Genomic DNA, 18,746 nt, shown 5'->3' on the forward strand with positions numbered 1-18,746 from the left:
TTTGGAGGTGTTCGAGTTAGGTTTTGGGTCATTTTATATCATTGGTTGAGGAGATTTGGAAATGATGGGTGACAGGGTGGAGTCCTGGGTTCCTCCACAGATGACGGGGAGAGTCTGGAATGTGGTAGTTTCTATCTGAATTTGGTGATTTAGGATAAGAACCATAGTAAGATTGTGCCAGAGAAGCCCATGCAGGTTTTCAGAGTATGGATCAGTGTGGTTGGTCAATGATGTTGAAAGATGGAGAGAGAGGTCAAACAGGATCAGGAGATAGGAATTGTTTTTTTTTCGTTGAGGAAGAGGGTGTCTGTTGACTATTTGGAGCGTGGCTGTTTCAGTAATACAATGTGGTCTGAGCGCCAATTCCTAGTCTTGAATAGGTTATTCATCCTAATGTGCTCCAGTAGCTGGGTGGCAACTCTCTTTTCAAAGATTTGTTTCCAACAAATGGCAGGTATGTTTTAGGATGGAAGTTGGAAAGGTGGATGGGTTCTTGTGTAGGGTTTCTTATCAGAGGATCTGTCCAGTTTTAAGGGAGCGCAGGGAGGTGCCTTGCGTTAGTCAGGCCTTGATAATATGGAGAAAGGGTGTGAGGGCTCTGACACTTTATGTAAGCCCCTTTATTACCTTAGGTCTTCTCCATTCATTTGAGCTTTAGTTGTCATTCTAAGGCAGCATAGTAGTTGTTCAGTATACTGTTGTATGCTGAATTATTTGGGAAATTGCTAATCCACTCGTTCTCTATCCAAACGGTCTATGTTTTGAATCTATTTTTATTTTAGAATGTACAACTCCCACCATGTTAGTGGCATATAAACCCTCTGTCAACATTACGCGTCTCTGGGCAGCATGTGTGCAGAGCAAGCCAACAATCTGATATTCTTGGCTGAATACATTTTTTTCTTCCCATTCTCTTGCTTGTTCTCCGGCTTTTTACGACACTACCCCTTTTTCCCCATTCTGTCTGACTCCCCCCCCCCCCCCCCCATCTCCCCCTCTTTCAGCGACCATTTGTTAATTTGTTTAGCGGTATCCCTATGGCTTTTATAAGTGTAAGTAGTGTATCTGCTTATGAGTAAAAAACAGTATTTTGTTAATAGACGTCTGCATTTGGGGCTAAAGTGGTGTATGTGAGTTTTACTCCTACATTCTCCAGCACAGGATATATATGCTGTCCTTCTCTGTAATATTTCATGTGTGTGCAGGATAGAACCAAAGCCGATTCCCCATCTTTAGTGCTTCCTGGTCTCAAGTTGTTAAAACATTAATGACCACAATTTATGAATCTTTTTTAAGCCTGTTCCTTAGTTTATCTACAAACCTTAATCCCTTCCGTGCGGGGCATATTCCCCCGCTGTGCTGGGGGGGAGGGGGGTGGGTGCGCGCAGCGTCCCGGTGCTCATGACGAGATCAGCTCGTCATGAGCCGCAGTAGTCGTGTGCTCATGACGAGCTGAGCTCGTCATGACCACACCTGTTTCATTAGAACATTCTCGCACAGCAGGGGAATTTACCCAGTGTGCGAGTGTTCTAACGCTCATGACGAGCTCAGCTCGTCATGAGCACACGAGCACCGTGGCTCATGACGAGCTGAGCTGGTCATGAGCATCCAAGGTGTTAAAGAAAGTCCTGTCTCACCATTCCAGTTGTTTATTTGTACACATGCAGAACATAAACAGATAAGTACTGTACAATAAATTAGGGTTTCAAAGTGATTCAAGATTGTGTGCCAGATTCACCAAAGTCATTTTGGAGGAATACAAGTAGCATTTTAGGAGTACTACTCCACGTACTACAAAATGCATTTCACAAACCTGCAGCCAGTAATCGCCACCTCATCTCTCCTGTTGACCAAACGGGCCAAAATATATTTCAGCCCAGCCTTGTAGTAGGTCCAGCGTCACAAATGGCCAACCACACCCTTTACGAAAAAATGTAACATAAATTGAATTAGCTACCTTTGTAATATATAGATATAGATGTGTGTGTGTGTGTGTGTGTGTGTATATATATATATTTATATCTCGCTTGCTTCGTTACAAACATCCACTTTCTCTCAGACAAGACGAACTTTGACCCAAAGTTCCTTTTGCAGTTGCAAGTTTATTTAGTTTCCCTGCATCTCCACCAATATGTGTTTCAGCCCCACCTGGGCCTTGATCCCAAGGGTGACCTCCACTCAACGGTCACAAATCGAGGCGCACACTGGAGAAGTAGATTTTAATATTTATTCACCACACAAATTCAATACGGACAGACTCGTTTCGGCTGCACGCCTTCCTCAATGTCAAAGGGTTCAAAAGCACAGCCTTATTTAAAATATAATTAACTATAAACATTGAGAGAGGAAAGTTCGATTAATTTCATTGGTAGAAAGAAAAGACGGCAGAAAATATATGTATAGATACAACACTCGTTTTATGATGAAAATATGGTGGCCATCTTAGAATGGTTTAAATTCATTCATTATCCTTTATATTCTAGATATACTCATAATATATACAATCCCAATTCATTCGTACTCTGTGTTTTCGAAAAAACGAATTGCATATCAAATTCAGCATTGCATATCTCCATACATATTTGAGCCCTGAATGGGCTTTCTTAATCACCTGGCTATATTTTTTGCCAAACATTGATGATCAAGCATCTTCATTCATTTTCCAGTTTATGATCTTTTACAGAATTATCCTCACTATATAGCCATGAATGTGCATTGCCTGTAATCCTGATGTAAATAATTTATTACTCCTAATGGATTTCACCATTTTGTTTCATATTTGCTGACACATTTCATTTTTACCTGCCCTTTTACTTCTGAATGATCTCGTTACTAGAATTTTAACTCAAAAAGCCTCTATCAACCATTTTACAAGATAACTTCTTATTCACACCATCAGAACTGCTATTCTGTCTATTAGTTAATTATGAACCCAGAGCTCTTCTTCATTGTTGAGGCTTTGAGGGGTCTTCGTCTGCAGATCAACAATATAACGAGATTCCAACTTTCTTAGTTTCATGGTTCTATCTCCTCCTCTTTCTGCCTTTGGAACCTGATCCAAACAGAAAAATTTCAGAAGATTCTGATTTAAATTGTGTTTCTCCTAAGAATGGGGTGCCACAGGATATGTTGAATCATGGTTTCCTATGGCAGGCATATGTTCAAGGATCCTTTTGTTTGTTGGGTGGATCATACACTCAACATAATTCATGTTTCAAGGACAAGTTAAACAATACACGGTGTAATCGGAATTACAATTCATTAATTTACAGATTTTGCGTTTAGTTTGTCTACGCGGTACCTGAAACTTTTATTTTCTGACTATTTCTACAGGCTTTGCAATTCATACAGGGATAGAATCCTGTGATCTGGTCCTTCTTTTTGGGTCCCTTGGTGAAATGGCTTCTAACTAGCTGATCTTTTAACGCTGGACCCCTTCTGTATGTAATAAGTGGACTCTGTGGAATCGTTGGCCCATGATATTGTCGGTTTTTAATATCCTCCAATTATTTCTAAAAATCTGAAACACTTCAGAGGAACCGGTCGTATATTCAGTTATCATTCAAACCGTTCCCTTCTCTTCAAGTGTGGTACTTGGCCCTTCCTCAGATGTTACCAGGAGATCATTTCTTTGTACCTTTTCTATTTTCCTCACTGCATTTTTAAGGGTTTCCTTTCTGTACCCTCTATCTTTGAATCCGTCTAATGCATCCTGACGTTCCTCTTGAAAATTCCCGTCTGTCGAGCAGTTACGTCTCAATCTTACTAGTTCTCCATAGGGAACCCCACTAATAACACTCCTCAGGTGAAAACTATCAGTGTGCAATGTGCTGTTTCCCGCCGTGGGCTTTCTATAGAGAGTAGTTTCAATCGTATTATCTTTGATGTACACCATCAGATCTAAATATGGTACGTTTGTTCTACTCATACATTCTGTGAATTTCAAGTTCAAATTATTGTCGTTTAGGGCTGGCACTTATTCCATTGCCTCCTCTGGTGACCCTCTCCATAAAATGAAGAGGTCATCAATATAGCGAGACGATAATATAACCTTGTCTAGCCATACTTCGTTTTCTCCAGGCCAGGCAGTCCCCTGTTTTTGGTGTAACAATTCCCCTGCAAATAAGAAGATGTTATTTTAGAGACAGTATGACATAATTTCCATTAACATCACACTGTGTTCACAATACTTGACATTTCTCTTCTTCAGGAAGAATTGTGTTGTTTCCAGTCCTTTTTGTGGTTCAATACTGGTATAAAGGCTGTTTATATCCAATGTTACCAGTAGCATATCTGGTTCCCACTCAATGTTGGCAATGATACAAAGAAAGTCCTTTGTATCTTCGACGGACAAACTTAAATCCGTTACTAGGGGTTTTAAAAACAATCAATGTAGATAGAGGAATATTCAAGTAAACAAATTTTTTAGGATACTATCTGTCTGCCCAGAGGGTTAGTTGTACTATTGTGCACCTTGGGGAGGTGGTAAAATGTAGGTAATTCCGGTGACTCACATTACACGAATTTGTAATCTTCATCCCCCAATATGCCCTTTGTCCTCCATTTATTCAGCAGTTCCTAGAAATCCTTTATGCTTCTCTCATATTCCATTCTGGTAGTCACTTTGTAACATTCTTTGTCTGACCATTGTCTCCTGGCTTCCTTCAAGTGTTATGTTGTCCATTACCACTACATTTCCACCCTTATCAGATGCTTTACTTATTATACCATCATCATTACTTAAATTTCTTATTGCCTTTCGCTGCATTGCCATTAGATTCTCCTTTTGTAAGTTAGGACCTCTGGCTTGTAATTTTCTTAAATCCTCGATTACTTAGTCATGTAAATTGTCTATTGCATCGTGTGCAATTTGAGGAATACATTGTGATTTCATTCTCAGGTTACTAGCTGCCCCTATTTAAGTGATTTCCATTCCTCCAAAAATTCTACAGTGTTACTTGCATTGCCCTGGCCAATTTCAGTATCTGTTTCCAGCTCTCTTAAGATCCTTAAGGTCTCATACTCCATTCCTGTTAATGGATTTTCTTGTTCCGTCCTGCTTCTGGTCTCTTTTCTTTGTTTTTTTGGATGTAACAAATTGTATTTCCTCTTACAGCTTTCAAAGGTGCTATATAGAACATAGTGTTTTTTATGTGTTTTGATTAATGACCAGTCCCTCTTATTGAAGATGTGTGTACAAACTGATTTGTAAAATTGTTAAAACGCTAGCTTATTTTTACTGGTCCTATCTAAAGAACAAAAAAAAAGTATTTTAAGAATACATCCGTGGAATATTCACAGTAAAATAGTTTTAAAAAGATAATTATTTATTCACTGGTGGATTCAAATCCCAAGCTTTGTTTATCAAATGTTATAAATTGAAAGATGACTCCATATAAATGTTTGCTGTTGAATAACCAATCCTAACGAGTTGTCTCCATCACATCTCATTTGTCATGTCTCTTTGGTTCTCCTATCACTTCTAGTACCTTCCTGCTTTCTGAAGTTCTCTCTCCCCATTTCCAGTAACCTAATGTGCTGTCAAAACAATGTCTTAGTTTGGAAATAACATTTTGAGGCCGCTTAGTTAAGATTTAACCCACTTTATTTGATTAGTTAGGCTTTGCAATACTTTCACATTTTAGAAACAATAATTAAGAGTTTGGCGGTCTCGCAGTGGGCCGCAACGCCAGCACCCTGCTGCGTGAGCGCCGAACCCATAGTCAGACCGTCTGCCGGATTACAAGTTTAATCCTAGTGGGCAGTCCTGTGGCAGCGGTCCCACATTGGTGCCTTTCTAAGGCTCAAAGTAGAGGCACAGAAAGGCAGCTCTGTGGGAGCGCTGAAGAAGGTTCCTGAACGGAAAGAAATGCACCATGTTGTGCATTCTTCCCTGTGCAGGAACAAGGGGTGCTAACATACAGCGGGGCACATTGTGTGCTCCATGCATGCATCCCCATACACAGAGGCGACCGGGGGCCCTGTAAGGGCCTCTTGAGTTGCCTCACCACCAACCTTTCCACAGTGAGCTCACCCGTGTGGATTGGGCCGCAGTGATGCAACTCATAATATGCTCGGCCATTCCACATCGGCACTGCCAGGATATTGTAGCCTCAGACTTCTGCGCAACAGGTTTGGCGGTCTGATGGACCGCCAAACTTGTAAATAGGCCCTTAGTAGAGTTTTAGGGAAAATGTACAAACTATTCTTTCATTGACATAAGATCAGAATCCCCAAGATTGAAGATTTCTCTAGGTTCAGCTAGTCTTTCACTTATGACTAGGTTTCCTTTGAACTCTGAGTGGTTGGTGGTCTCTTCTAGCAAGGGATAAGAATGTGCACTGTTATGCCAGTTTTTAATTACGATGAAGGCCTTCCTTAGAGTGCCACATATTCAGTGTGTCCATTGGTGTTTCTAACTGAATTCTAGGCTTCTGCTCCAGTTTGATTATAGAACGCTCTATTGAGTCCCAATCCTCTTTCTACACTATGACCATGGGTTTTTGTCATAGAGCTTTCATCTCAGTCCTCACTCTGCATAACAGTTTTGCCGGAGATTCGGCTATAATGAGAGAGGCAGTATGCCAGGTATACTGCCCCCCTCATGTTCTGACATAGATTGTGTGTATGTAGGCTTTAAGCAATGGGATGGAAAATTGGCAAAATCCAAAGCATCAGTTAAAGGTGTTTTAATCTTTTCTATCATTTTATCTTCATGCACTGAGGATCCCAGATTTCAATGGGCGACTAGTTAAGTTTCAAGAAATGTCTATGATACCGAGTAATCACTGGGTGCTAGTTAGAATCTGTCATTTCATTGTCTTGTTAATTCAGCACACTGGTTGATAAAGATTATGTTTGTCTGTAAATGTTTACCAGGATGTTCTGAATTTAAACCCAGACTTCATGCATTCATGTGTGATGCTCTGATTTTTTTTCAGCATCATATTTCACCAGGTTAAACAACTATGTTGTGTATGTTTCAGTCTTTGAAAGCGGTCATTACACCAGAATACCTTCTGATACTGGATTACCGGAACCTGAACTTGGAACAGTGGCTTTTTCAGGAACTGGCTTTGCATCTCGCAGGGGAAGGTCAGCTTGTAACGTGTTCCTTGCCTTTTGAATTTCGAGCCATTGAGGCCATTCTCCAACACAGGGTGAGTGTTACCTGTGAGCACATATCAAATGGAGAAAGTCTAGCAGTACTATAAAAGATAGTGAAGTGTTCATTCCAGACACCATCAACAACATATTCAAATCGAAATCTTAACACCTTCACTGCTAGGCCTTCTCCAACAGGTATATAGCAATTCATTTTGGAAAATATAAAAAGTGAAAATCGGTTTGAAAGACACCTATGTATTTCTAAAATTGGATCAAAATATAGAGTTTAGAAATAGTAGCTATTTGTACATTTCAGAAATTGTGGGTACCCATACTAGCATGTGAATTATAGGACATTTTTCAAAGTAACTTCTTATTTACACATTGGCCTACATTTGGGAGGCAAACATGCATCGAAAGTCAATAGGTTATAATAGTTGCCCCACAAATCTGTATTCCCTTAAGTCTCCCGATAAAAACTGTACCTCCCTTGTGTGGGTAGGCCTAGTGTTCGCAGCAGGAAATGGTCCAAAAGACAACGTGGACACTCCACATTTTTACAGTGAAAACTGACCCTTTTTTTGGAAAGAGCCTAGCTGTGGATTTTGAACCCTAGCTCAGCCGACACCTAGGGAAACCTAGCACACCTATACTTTTTTTTACTAGGCACACAGAGTAATCTAGGATGGGGTGACTTGAGTGGCTCTTCCCAGGTTCTGTTACCCAGAATCCCTTGCAAACCTCAAAGTTTGTTTAAAAAGAAAATCCTCACATTTCTGTGATGGAAAGTTCTGGAATCTGCGTGATTCCACAAAATTCCACCCACCCCGCATTTTCCAAAGTCTTCCGATAAAAATGGTACCTCACTTGTGTGGGTAGGGCTAGTGCCCGCTGCAGGAAACGTCCCAAAATGCAACGTGGACACACCACATTTTTACAGTGAAAACTGGCCCCTTTATTGCAAAGTGCCTAGCTGTAGACTTTGAACCCTAGCTCTGCCGGCACGTAGAGAAACCTAGCAAACCTATACAAAAATGTGGTTTCCCCAGCACACGCTAATGTAAACATGTATCACATAAATAACAGATATCAACAATTCTTGTCTTTCTTTGTATTTGTTAGGTTTAATCTCATATGTTCTTGTTTAGTTCTTTTTTAACCTCTTTTTAGCCAACCTTATTTTGTCACCCATGGCAAGTGGCCGCGACTTCCTCAGGGCTAAACGGTACAAGCATATGTATTTGCTACGAGAACACAAACAATTTGAAGTATAGGTGACATATGTATCTATATCAATCTTCCTTTTCATTCAGGTGACTTTTTGTTTGTGGCAATCCATTCACATTGGTTATTTCATACAATAGTGGGTATACAAAGCAAAGAAAGTTATATTCCCAAGAAATAAATTGCATCCCAATTATTGCCAACATTCTTGTTTTTTGGCTGATCTTATCTTCGATTGTTTTTTATCTATGTCATATTTATCGAACAGCTGGCACAGTTTAGACATGTGTATTAACATCTTTGATTTCATTTCTATTCGCTTCATACATTAGTTTTCATTTGTCTTTTTATTTTTTGTATTTTACATGCGTCTTGAAAACATGCTCCTTTGATGAGATCAATTGCATGCCTATGAGTTTTGTCTAAATAATATCAGTCAATCTTTCGTGCAACCCAATATTTGTTGACTTCTGACCTCCCCCTAAAATCATTTAGTGTACCTGTTTCGTCAGTATAGTTAGTGTTATCTGAAATATATTAAGTACAGGCAAAGTTTTTGTCAGTCAACTGTCCATCATTTGGTATGTAAATCCTACTAGCATAATATATCCTTCGGTCTGTGTGGGACATGCTCCTTTTTACCAGTTGTAATTCCATCCCAGTTTCCCCAAATAGTTCCTTGTCTTCGTTAGTTCTTCTCTCCCAATCGTATCCGTATTATCCCTTATTATTTGGTGTCATCCGTTTACCACCTTCTGAACATTTTGATTAGATTGAATTTGTCAGGACTAAGTCCTATATGTATGGTTATCTAACCTTTTATGCTCCCTAATCCGCAAGGGAAGTTCAGAAATCTTACCGGAGTGTTTGCTCCTGCATCCTTCTGTCTTCCCAGTGAGTACGCTTTGACATTTCGCCCAATGGCGCGGCCTTTTTTTATTGCAAGGAGCATGGCAATAGAAAATGGACTAACCATGTAACATCTACGTATATTTCCATGGTTGCCATTTTGAAACGGTGTTGAAATTAGTTTCTCTATTAATTATCACCCAAAAACTATGTTTGGTAATTTCGACTATACATGTCTAACCTATGAGGTAATCCATAATTATGGGGATCCACGCAAGCCATACCACGCTGGACTCCCCCAGGCGTTTAGTTTTCAGACATGAGTGGGTTTGGTAGGTTTCCTTAGATGACCACTGAGCCCGGGGCCAAAAAATCAGGTACCCCCTCGGCAAAAACAGGTAGCTTTATGATAGGTAATTTTGAAGTCTCCGCAGTACGATTTGGGCCATTTTCTGTTGCAGCCACTATGTCTACCCACACAGGTGAGGTATCATATTTATCGGGAGACCTGGGAGAACGGTATGTGGTATAAAATTTGTGTCAGCCCAGTGATCCCACGACTTTCCCACATAGAAATTTGAGAAAAAAAGTTATTTTTTTCTAGCTAAATTTGTGGTTTGCAGGGGATTCTGGGTAGGAAAACGTTGGGGGCCACGCAAGCCATACTTCCCTGGACTCCCCCGGGTGTCTAGTTTTCAGAAATGTGTGGCTTTTGTAGGTTTCCCTAGATGGCCGCTGAGCACGGGTCCAAAAACCCAGGTGACCCCCTTGCAAAACCAGGTAGTTTTGTGATAGGTAATTGTGGTGTCTCCACAATATGTTTTGGGCCCTTCTCTGCCACGGGCACTTGGCCCACCCTCACAAGTGAGATACCATTTTTATCGGGAGACTTTGGAGAATGCTGGGTGGGTGGAATTTTGTGAATCCACACAGATTCCAGAACTTTCCACCACAGAAATGTGGGGGAAATGTTTTATTTTTTTTATTTTTTATAAAGTTTGAGGTTTGCAACAATTCTGGGTAACAGAACCTAGTGACCGCCACACAAGTCACCCCATCCTGGATTCTCCTGTATAGGTTTGCTAGGTTTCCCGGCAGAGCTAGCGTTACAAAATCTACAGCTAGGCACTTTGCAAAGAAGGGGTCAGTTTTCACTGTAAAAATGTGGTGTGTCAAAGTTTCGTTTTAGGCTGTTTCCTGACACGGGTATTAGGCCTGCCCAAACAAATGAAGTACCATTTTTATCACGAGACTGGGGGGAATGCTGGGTGGGTGGAAGTTTGTGGATCTGCGCAGATTCCAGAACTTTCCATCACAGAAATGTGAGGAAAATGTGTTCATTTTTTTACAGTTTGAGGTTTACAAGGTATTCTGGGTAACAGAATCTAGTCCAAGCCACACAAGTCACCACATCATGGATTCTCCTGGGTGTCTCGTTTTCAAAATTGTATAGATTTTCTAAGTTTTCTTGTGTGCCGGCTGCGCTAGGACCCAAAATACACAGGTAAGTACATTTCCCAAAAAAATCAGTGCCGAGTGGGCTTTCTGCCTCCCTGGGGAGGGGGGAATCAGGGGCTATTGTCTTGATATGCCCCCAAGGGGGGCAGAAAGACTGTGGCTATTTCTTTTTGGGGGGGGCGAGGGGGCAATTGGGATGACCATTCTGGGCAGCCTCCATCCCTACGTATAAAAAAGCCAGCATAATCGCTGGTGCTTAGTGGGCTCTCTGCCCAGGGATTCTGCCTCTGGGAAGGGGGGGGGGGCAGAAAGACTGGCATCTTTTTGGAGGGGATGGGGGCATTGGCATACCCAGTCTGGCAGCCCCTATCCCTGAATGAATTTTTTTTAACCCTGGTGCCTAGTGGGCTTTCTGCCCCCCCCACCCGCCTCCTCAGGGGGGCAGAAAGACTGTGGCATTTTATTAGGGGGGTGGGCATTTGCATGCCTATTCTGGGCAGCCACCACCCCTGGCCTCTAAAAAAAAAGTCCCTGGTGTCTATGGTGCTTTCTGCCCCTCCAGATTGCTAGCTACTGCCCCCATCTGCCCCTCGGGGGGCAAAAAGACTGTCTGGGGCAAAATCAAATGGGGGGAGCAAAGGCCCTTTCTCAAGGGGCAGCTCCCCCTCCCTGGTGGTTAGAGGGTGGATCCCTGCTTTGGGATCACCTTTCTGGGGTGATCACCAAGCAGGGATCCACTAGGGAGTGTACCATTGGAAAGGGGAGATTCTCCCATTTCCAACGATAACCCCTCCCATGTGCTTCAGTGCTCGGGGGCTGAGATAGCCCCACGAAAACCAAAACTGAAACCGAAACTCAGTTTCGTTTTCATTGTAGTGACGACAGCATGCCATGCGGACAATCGTCATTGCAAGGAAAATGCCTTCGGAGGTTGGGGAACTCTTCCCCACCTCCCAAGGCAAAAAACTGGGAAATCCCTCTGTCGTTAATAGCAGAGGGATTTTTTTGCAAGTGTGCTCATGACGGAATAGTTCCGTCATGAGCACACTTGCACTTGTGCTCATGACTGAACCATTTCCTCATGAGCACAGAAGGGGTTAACCTTACAATGTTATTGATGCCAGGTTTGGTACCCTCCCAAACAGAGTGAGCACACACATTGACAGGTGTTTCTTTCCTGACATCATCTGTGTATTGTTTCAAACATAATTTTGGTCAGCTACACTTCATTGCTTCTTTTAGAAGCAATTTCCTTTTCCTTTTAAAGCAACTTTGAATGTTCTCCACTTGTTAGTAAGTTCTTTATTTTGTTTTTGAGCCTGTATCTTAAGTTGGAATTTATATTTTGATTATAATATAAGTTCTAGTGCACACACACACAAATGCATGCATTTACGCATGTGATCGCCAGATCTTCTTGCAAATGGAGCACAAGTCGGTGTCTCTAGTCCCATTTAACTTCGCTTTAAGTAAACTGACCTCAACATCCACTGCCCGATACCTTGGCACACACTTTGATTCCAAAGTGCATACAAAAGTTCATAACCAACATAGCCTTAGCCACAAGGTTCCATCTGCTAAACCTGCATAAAATCCATTTCAATGTTTCTTTCCACACTATCAAGACACGTAGTTCCTCATTAGTCATCAGCAAGTTGGTCATAACCTACTAGGATCCTCCTTTATTCTGTCATACCGCTTTACTTATTTCTAAACGTTGCAGCCACAACCCGCTTTAATCTTCCCAAATACACTTCAACATCACGTTACGAAGTCTGTTGCATATAAGTAACAAGCATTTGCAATGCAATAGGCCTCGCCTTTAGGCAAGTTCAAGCTATTGGCATTGTAAATGACAATGCATTTTATTTCTGTTTTAAAAACAAAAGGCAGTGTCATTTACAATGTTAATGGCTCAAACCCGAGTAAATGCGAGACCTATTGCATTGCAACTGCTTGTTACTCTTTCCATCGCGCCTTCTGCTCGCCTCCCTCCCCAATTGTACCCGTCTCTCTCCCGTGCTCTCTCTCTCTATTCTCTCTTCCTCTCTATCTGCTGTTATTTTATCGTCTTTCCTCCTGTCCCTTGTGCTCTTTTGTGTCTCTCTTCGGCTTTCGCCCACCACTCTCTCCGTTACCTCGGCTGCCTCTCTGTTTCTCCTGCTCTCTGGCCACCTCTTGTGTTCTTTCGCTACTATATTCCAACCATCCCGCTGGTTTCCCATCTGCAGTACTCTTTCTCTCCCCCACTTTGCCCCTTCGCTCCCTCTCTCATGCAATGCTGAGTCCTCGGCAGCCCCTGCCACCTCCTCAGCCCCTCTGCCTTACCTCACAGTGCTGGTCTGAGTTCGCCAGTGCTTGAAGGATAAAGAGGCTGCGAGGGGCGGAGGTGCCCCCTCCTTGCCTGCAACCACCGATCTCCATGACAACAAGGACGCCTTCCTCATTGCGTCTCTGAAAGCATGTAGAAAGGGCTGGTGGGGGGTAGGAAGGAAAGGGCTGGGCGGAGGAGGAGAGGGAATATGGGGATGGGTGTGAGGAATGGAGAAGGTATCATGAGAAGGGCTGGGTTGCAGATAAGGGGGAAATAGCTGTGGGGAGGGTCAGAGATTGAGGAGTGGGGATAAGAAGGAAGTGGTGGGCGGGTAATCCGTGAATAGTGAATACAAACTCCTGCACCTATCAGCATGCAGAGACCCACGGACTTCCACCAGCCGTTGCGGCGGCCCTGGGGGAACGGTGTGCATCCCTCTACCAGCGCCCCGGATTCATGGGATGCCCCCAGCATGCACAAGCACCGATAGCCGTCTACCCCCGCACCCCGGCATGTAGTTAGGCACAGCCTGCCGATTTGTGTCTGTAGGTGAGCACTCCCAGGGGCGTGTCCCTTTGCTGTACTCCTCCCTGTAGCTGATTCGGCTCTGTCTCTGAGTTGCTGCTAAGTTTTTCGGGAAGGTTGTGTCTCCGATTCTGCTGTGTGCAGGTTTTCACCGGTCAGGGGTTCATTTCCACGTTTTGCTGAATTTCAGTGAACAGAAACGTAAGCGCGAATATTGAATGGAGCAAGGGCATCCAGAATAAAATAAATAAATAAAATAAATGGAGCGCAGTGTCCCTAAAGTGGGTGCCGTGCTCCGATTTAAAGTAAGAAATAATAAACAGCGTGCGTGCCGCGCTCCGATGTAAAGTAAAAATTAATAAATAACAAGCCGGAATGATAATAATTAAACCGCGTGTGCCCCGCTCCAGCCGGAATGACTAAAAAAAATCCCCACCCTCTAATTAAAGGAGATAGTAACACGCTGGAAGTAAAGCATCCAGTCCCGGTGGCCGGGGCTAAAAGTGGACAGGGTGGTAACCAGGAGGGACTAAAAAGCCTTATTTACAATGTGAAGCCAGCGTTTAGCATGGAGGAGGATGCAGGCCAATTGAAACAGGGGGTGGAGCCTACACTGAATTTCTGTAACCATATTGATTCCAAGAAACCCTCGCATGACAAGAGCAGTGCATGAACGCTGCTAACGCCAGGCGAGACCTAAAAATGGGAGCCATCTAAAGACTTTATTTTGGTCTTCACAGACCTAAAAGACACTGCCGTAAATTACCTATCAGCCTAATACACTACAGTTGAGCTGCAATCTAGGATCTGCTAACTGAAACCTTCATGTTGCACAGACGCTTCTATGTGCAACATATAGGTTCCCCTCCATCTCTGTACTGGGTCTGTTGTCCTGGAGCTCTCCACCCTGAGGGTTTGCGTTCACTGTTGGTGGTAAACTCTGTTAAGTTTGCCCTTGTGTCCTCTCACAAAAACAGTTTAAAATATCCACTCCACCATACATAAAATACTGCAGGAAATTTGTATATTTTGAGAAATGTTTGGAATGTTTAATATTTTTGCATCACCATCAACCTTACATCCAGTCACCACACAGCATATATGTACCAATCTAAAAGTGTGATCTATGTACTTTTTTGACAACAAAATGTTGTACCACTTTTCTCATAGAAATGCTGTTAATGTTGATATTAATAAATACAAATAAATATTATACGTATGCAGTACCCAAACCCACTTTGTGCTAGAGAGCCAGTCAGATTCAAGAATGCATATAAACACATCTGTCACTTATTGAAAGACACTTGCCCCTTTCTCTTTAGAACAACATGTATGTTTTGTAGCTAGTTAGTGCAGTGAATAGGGCTCCCACTGTTCACCATCATAGGTCCCTGGGAAGAAATCTGGGTTTTATTCAAACTGCCAAACAATTTGTTGTTCTGTCCAACTCAGAAATATAATTCCATGTAGATGTGGCACTTCAGGAAACAAATGTATAACTTTCCTTTGGTCTCAATGTATTTTGTCCTCCACTCACCCGACCTATTGGTAGGTGTAGTGGATTGGAATATCCTTTCGAATATGGAAATGCTAAGATCTGCTTGGGAGTATTTAAGACTTCCGAAACCTTTTTAGGTTCTTGAGAATCTGTACATTTAGAGGGCTATCTATGGGTGTGCAATTTCCATTTCACTGACTTATAAATTACTTGATCTAGTTTTCAATTGTGAGAGAGGATTCAAAACCAGAGCATATTCTAAAATGACGATTTTAATCCTTATTAAGGGTAATGTTGTTGTCTAGATCAACACGCTGCAGGCAAGACTGCATTTTCTGCAGCCCTACATCCTTGAGACGTTGGAAGCTCTTGTTGACCCCAAGCTTTTGTCCGTGGATAGGAGCAAACTACACGTATTACTACAAAATGGCAAGAGGTAAGCACCCGAAAGTTTAGAGAAAAACATCATTCAGATTTAATTCTCCTGAACATTGATCAGATTACCAAATAATTCATTTTGTAAATGGATTTCTTCATAAATATTATACATGTGGTAAGATGTTGCACATTAATTTACATGTTGACATTAATTTACATGTTGATTATGGTTAACCTTCGAAAATACATGTGAAATGTTCCATGATTTTTCCACTATTACAATGTTTTAGCAAACAAGCCAACGCTATTGTTCTTGGCCAGGGGACTTTTTTGATACAATCGCTCTGCAGCATCTTCGAACACATTATAATATATAAAAACTATGTTTGAAAAACGGTCTTGTGTAGAAAATGTGCAGCATTGCTTTTTGTAAGTTCTTAAATGGGATGCTATAAAATGCATACGGCTAAAAGCTACTGTAATTACCCGCTTCAACTACCCTACCCTCCTGGTTCGACCCTCAAAAAAAGAAAAACCATGAAGGAAATTTTGCATGTAGACATTACTCTGTCCATGAAGAAATATGACATTGATCCCTGATGTAAAGGAACCCTAATGCTCCACTCCCGTTTTTTTCCCCATCCCCTGATGCAGGGATTCATGAACTTGCCTGGGCTGGGAGGACAGAATCAATATTTCCCTTATTTTCTGGTACCAGATTTCCGTTTCAAATCTGAGAAATTGATAGAGGAAATGAGAAATAAATGGAAGCAGCGCACAGGGATTTATTTAGACGATCGACATTGGGAGAGGTATTATGGTTTGAACTATACTTGTTTTAGGGGTGCGAATTTTCAGCGCACAACTTTTTTGAACGGATGTCTGCTATACTTAACGCCAAGGTTTCTGAATAAATTGTTTCCTACAGTACCCGGAGAATGCCCAAAGTGTAGATCTGAGGGGGTTTGGTTACACATGTTTTGGTCCTGCGAATCAATTTTCTGGGAAGGGATATTTCAGAGGGTTACCAGGACAGCCCAAAAGAACATTTTCCCTTTGCCAAAAGTAGCCCTCCTGGGTTTGTTAGATTCTCACTATCGGAGATTATCAGGATACAAAGTTTGTTTTTAATGCAGTGTTAGTTGCCTGTTGTTTAATTACTAACCAAACAAAGTCCCCTGTCATCCTCCGTTTCAAAGAATGGGCTACAGAAATGAGGAAAGTTAGCCAACTGGAAGCTTGGTTTCATGCTAGGATAAATAGGTGCTCCACATATCACAGAAATTGGTGAGACTGGGCATGTAAGGTATAGGAGGTTGGAAGTTCGGCATAGACACTTTATCAGTAAGAGGTAAGAATGTATGTACAGGCACTTTATAAGCATGAGGTAATAGGGAGTTGGCCGTAACAAGGGTCTCTCCTGGGAGAAGGCATGTGGGTGAGCACGGTGACTTTAGGGGGTAGTGTTGAGAGATTGGGAAGGGCTTTGTGGATTTGGCATGAATTTGGTACAAGGTAGGACGTGGGATGGTTAAAGATTATTTGGGGATTGCAGTTTAAGCTATAAGCATTAATTATGCTTGGAGTGTAATGTACATAGCATCTTTCTCTTTTATATTGATAAGAAGACCGGCGTATTCTGTTTTATTGTAATAACCTTCTCCAAAAAATTAAAAAGAACTGGGCTAGGCATTTTGGATCCGTTTGTTTCACTAGTAAAAGCCAGTCAAATTGAACTTTTTGCTGTAGCTCTGTGTTAGATTGTCCACATAAATGTATACTTTTTTCAGAAAGTAGTAAGGTAATTTTGTTCTTTCTTTTCCCCAGGGGTATTCTTTGACCATGTGCCTTTTCCACCACCATCCTGCTATCTTTGGTAGATGCATGTTCTGTGATGGAAAGAAATCTCAGAAAAGAAAAGCAGTTTGTATAGCATGCCCCCCGCATCCCAACAGCATTGATAAAGATGACATATGTGAGGAAATTGCATATGTGACTTTAAAGTACCAATGATACTCCCCATTAGGAAGGAACTACTGATAGTTGAGTCGTAATCTAGCAAAAGGGCCGGAGGAGAAAATGCCTCCATTTAGAAGGAGCCACTTTTCCTCTATCTGGGTTTCTTTAGATGTGGCAGTTTTGTCTTCATTTTTGCTTAATGCAGAGGCACCTTCTGTCATCCATGTTTACCAAGACATTAGGGCTTCACCTATACCTCTAGCATTACTAACAAGAATTTGTTAACCTGGACACACCTGATTGAACACCCCTACGTCTGATTATGAGTGACCATTTGCCATGTCTGGAGATGACAGTCTTTGCATATTTGGGAGCATCATTCTTTTACAGCCACTCAATTTTCACAGCCAGTAAAGATACCTCCATTATTGCTAAAACCCATAGCAATGGGTAATCAAGCATGGCAGCGGTCCCTCGTCCTTTGGAATGAAGACCACTCTGGGGCACGCCTTACTTTAGAGCTAAATATCTTTAACAATGCGGGCATCGCACCACATCCATGTGGATGACATGTCACAGACATGGCAAGGCGAGGCCTGGCTTTTCATCTGTCCCGGCTCAGCCCATACAGTTCCTGCTTCAGCGCCAGGATACCCTCCCGGGTGAATTGTAGACTATGCTGATACGAGTAACATATAACAACACACTAGATGTAGCTGGGACAATATCAGAATGGGGAACTCATTTAGCTAAAACACTGGATTCCTTCCCTTTGAGACTCTCTGGTTTACATTGTGGTCACCTTCAGTAAGAGCACCAATACAACATCGAGAAAGCTAAATATCAACACTTTTGTCCTGAAAATTCAAACTGTAATTTTTCTAAACCCTGCATCCAGCACTAGCAAGATATCAAATGCCTTAAATTCCCTACCTCCTAGAACCTTCCGTGAACGTTTTTTATTATACTGTCTTGCATACTTTTTACAAAAAAAGCAGTCCATTTAATCTAAGTTCCCAGGCGAGGACCTTCTCTTCTTGATGCTGAACCATTTGTGCTTTTCAGGCTGTTTCAGCTGTTTGCAGTGAGTTTGGCCGCTATCCTTAGGCATTATCATCTTTTCTCGAAAAATAATGTAGATGAGTGGCCTCTATGCTAAACAGCAACAGCATCTATCCTGGTACATTCTGGGAGTAGTTTGTGTTTTTCTTTCTAGAGATTGCAAGGCAGACATTTCAGAGATCCTAAAATAGTGGGGGATTACTGCAGATCAGGTAATTTTCCAAAGACTGCTGGGATATTTGTTCATGTCGACTGCCCTGGAGTTGTTTTGAGTCATTCAGAATATCTGTACTTTACCCTGCTCATGGTAAACGCGTATCATAAAGTCCAAGCTCTCCCTTTCTCTAAAAACATGCCTTGCCGGTGAAGAAA

The 18,746-nt window shown here is 42.0% G+C and overlaps 1 protein-coding gene across 1 annotated transcript in view; it reads left to right on the top strand.

Moving 5' to 3' along the window:
* Positions 1–18,746, top strand: part of MRS2 (magnesium transporter MRS2) — a 193,213-nt gene that overhangs the window by 50,862 nt on the left and 123,605 nt on the right. The window contains exons 5-6 of the mRNA XM_086965152.1: positions 6,987–7,160; positions 15,281–15,411. Coding sequence (XP_086821278.1) covers positions 6,987–7,160; positions 15,281–15,411 — 305 coding nt within the window. The remainder of the gene's footprint in view (positions 1–6,986; positions 7,161–15,280; positions 15,412–18,746) is intronic.

The sequence above is a fragment of the Lissotriton vulgaris genome, chromosome 4_1 (assembly GCF_964263255.1).
Source record: "Lissotriton vulgaris chromosome 4_1, aLisVul1.2, whole genome shotgun sequence".
In the NCBI taxonomy this organism is placed as follows: domain Eukaryota; kingdom Metazoa; phylum Chordata; class Amphibia; order Caudata; family Salamandridae; genus Lissotriton; species Lissotriton vulgaris.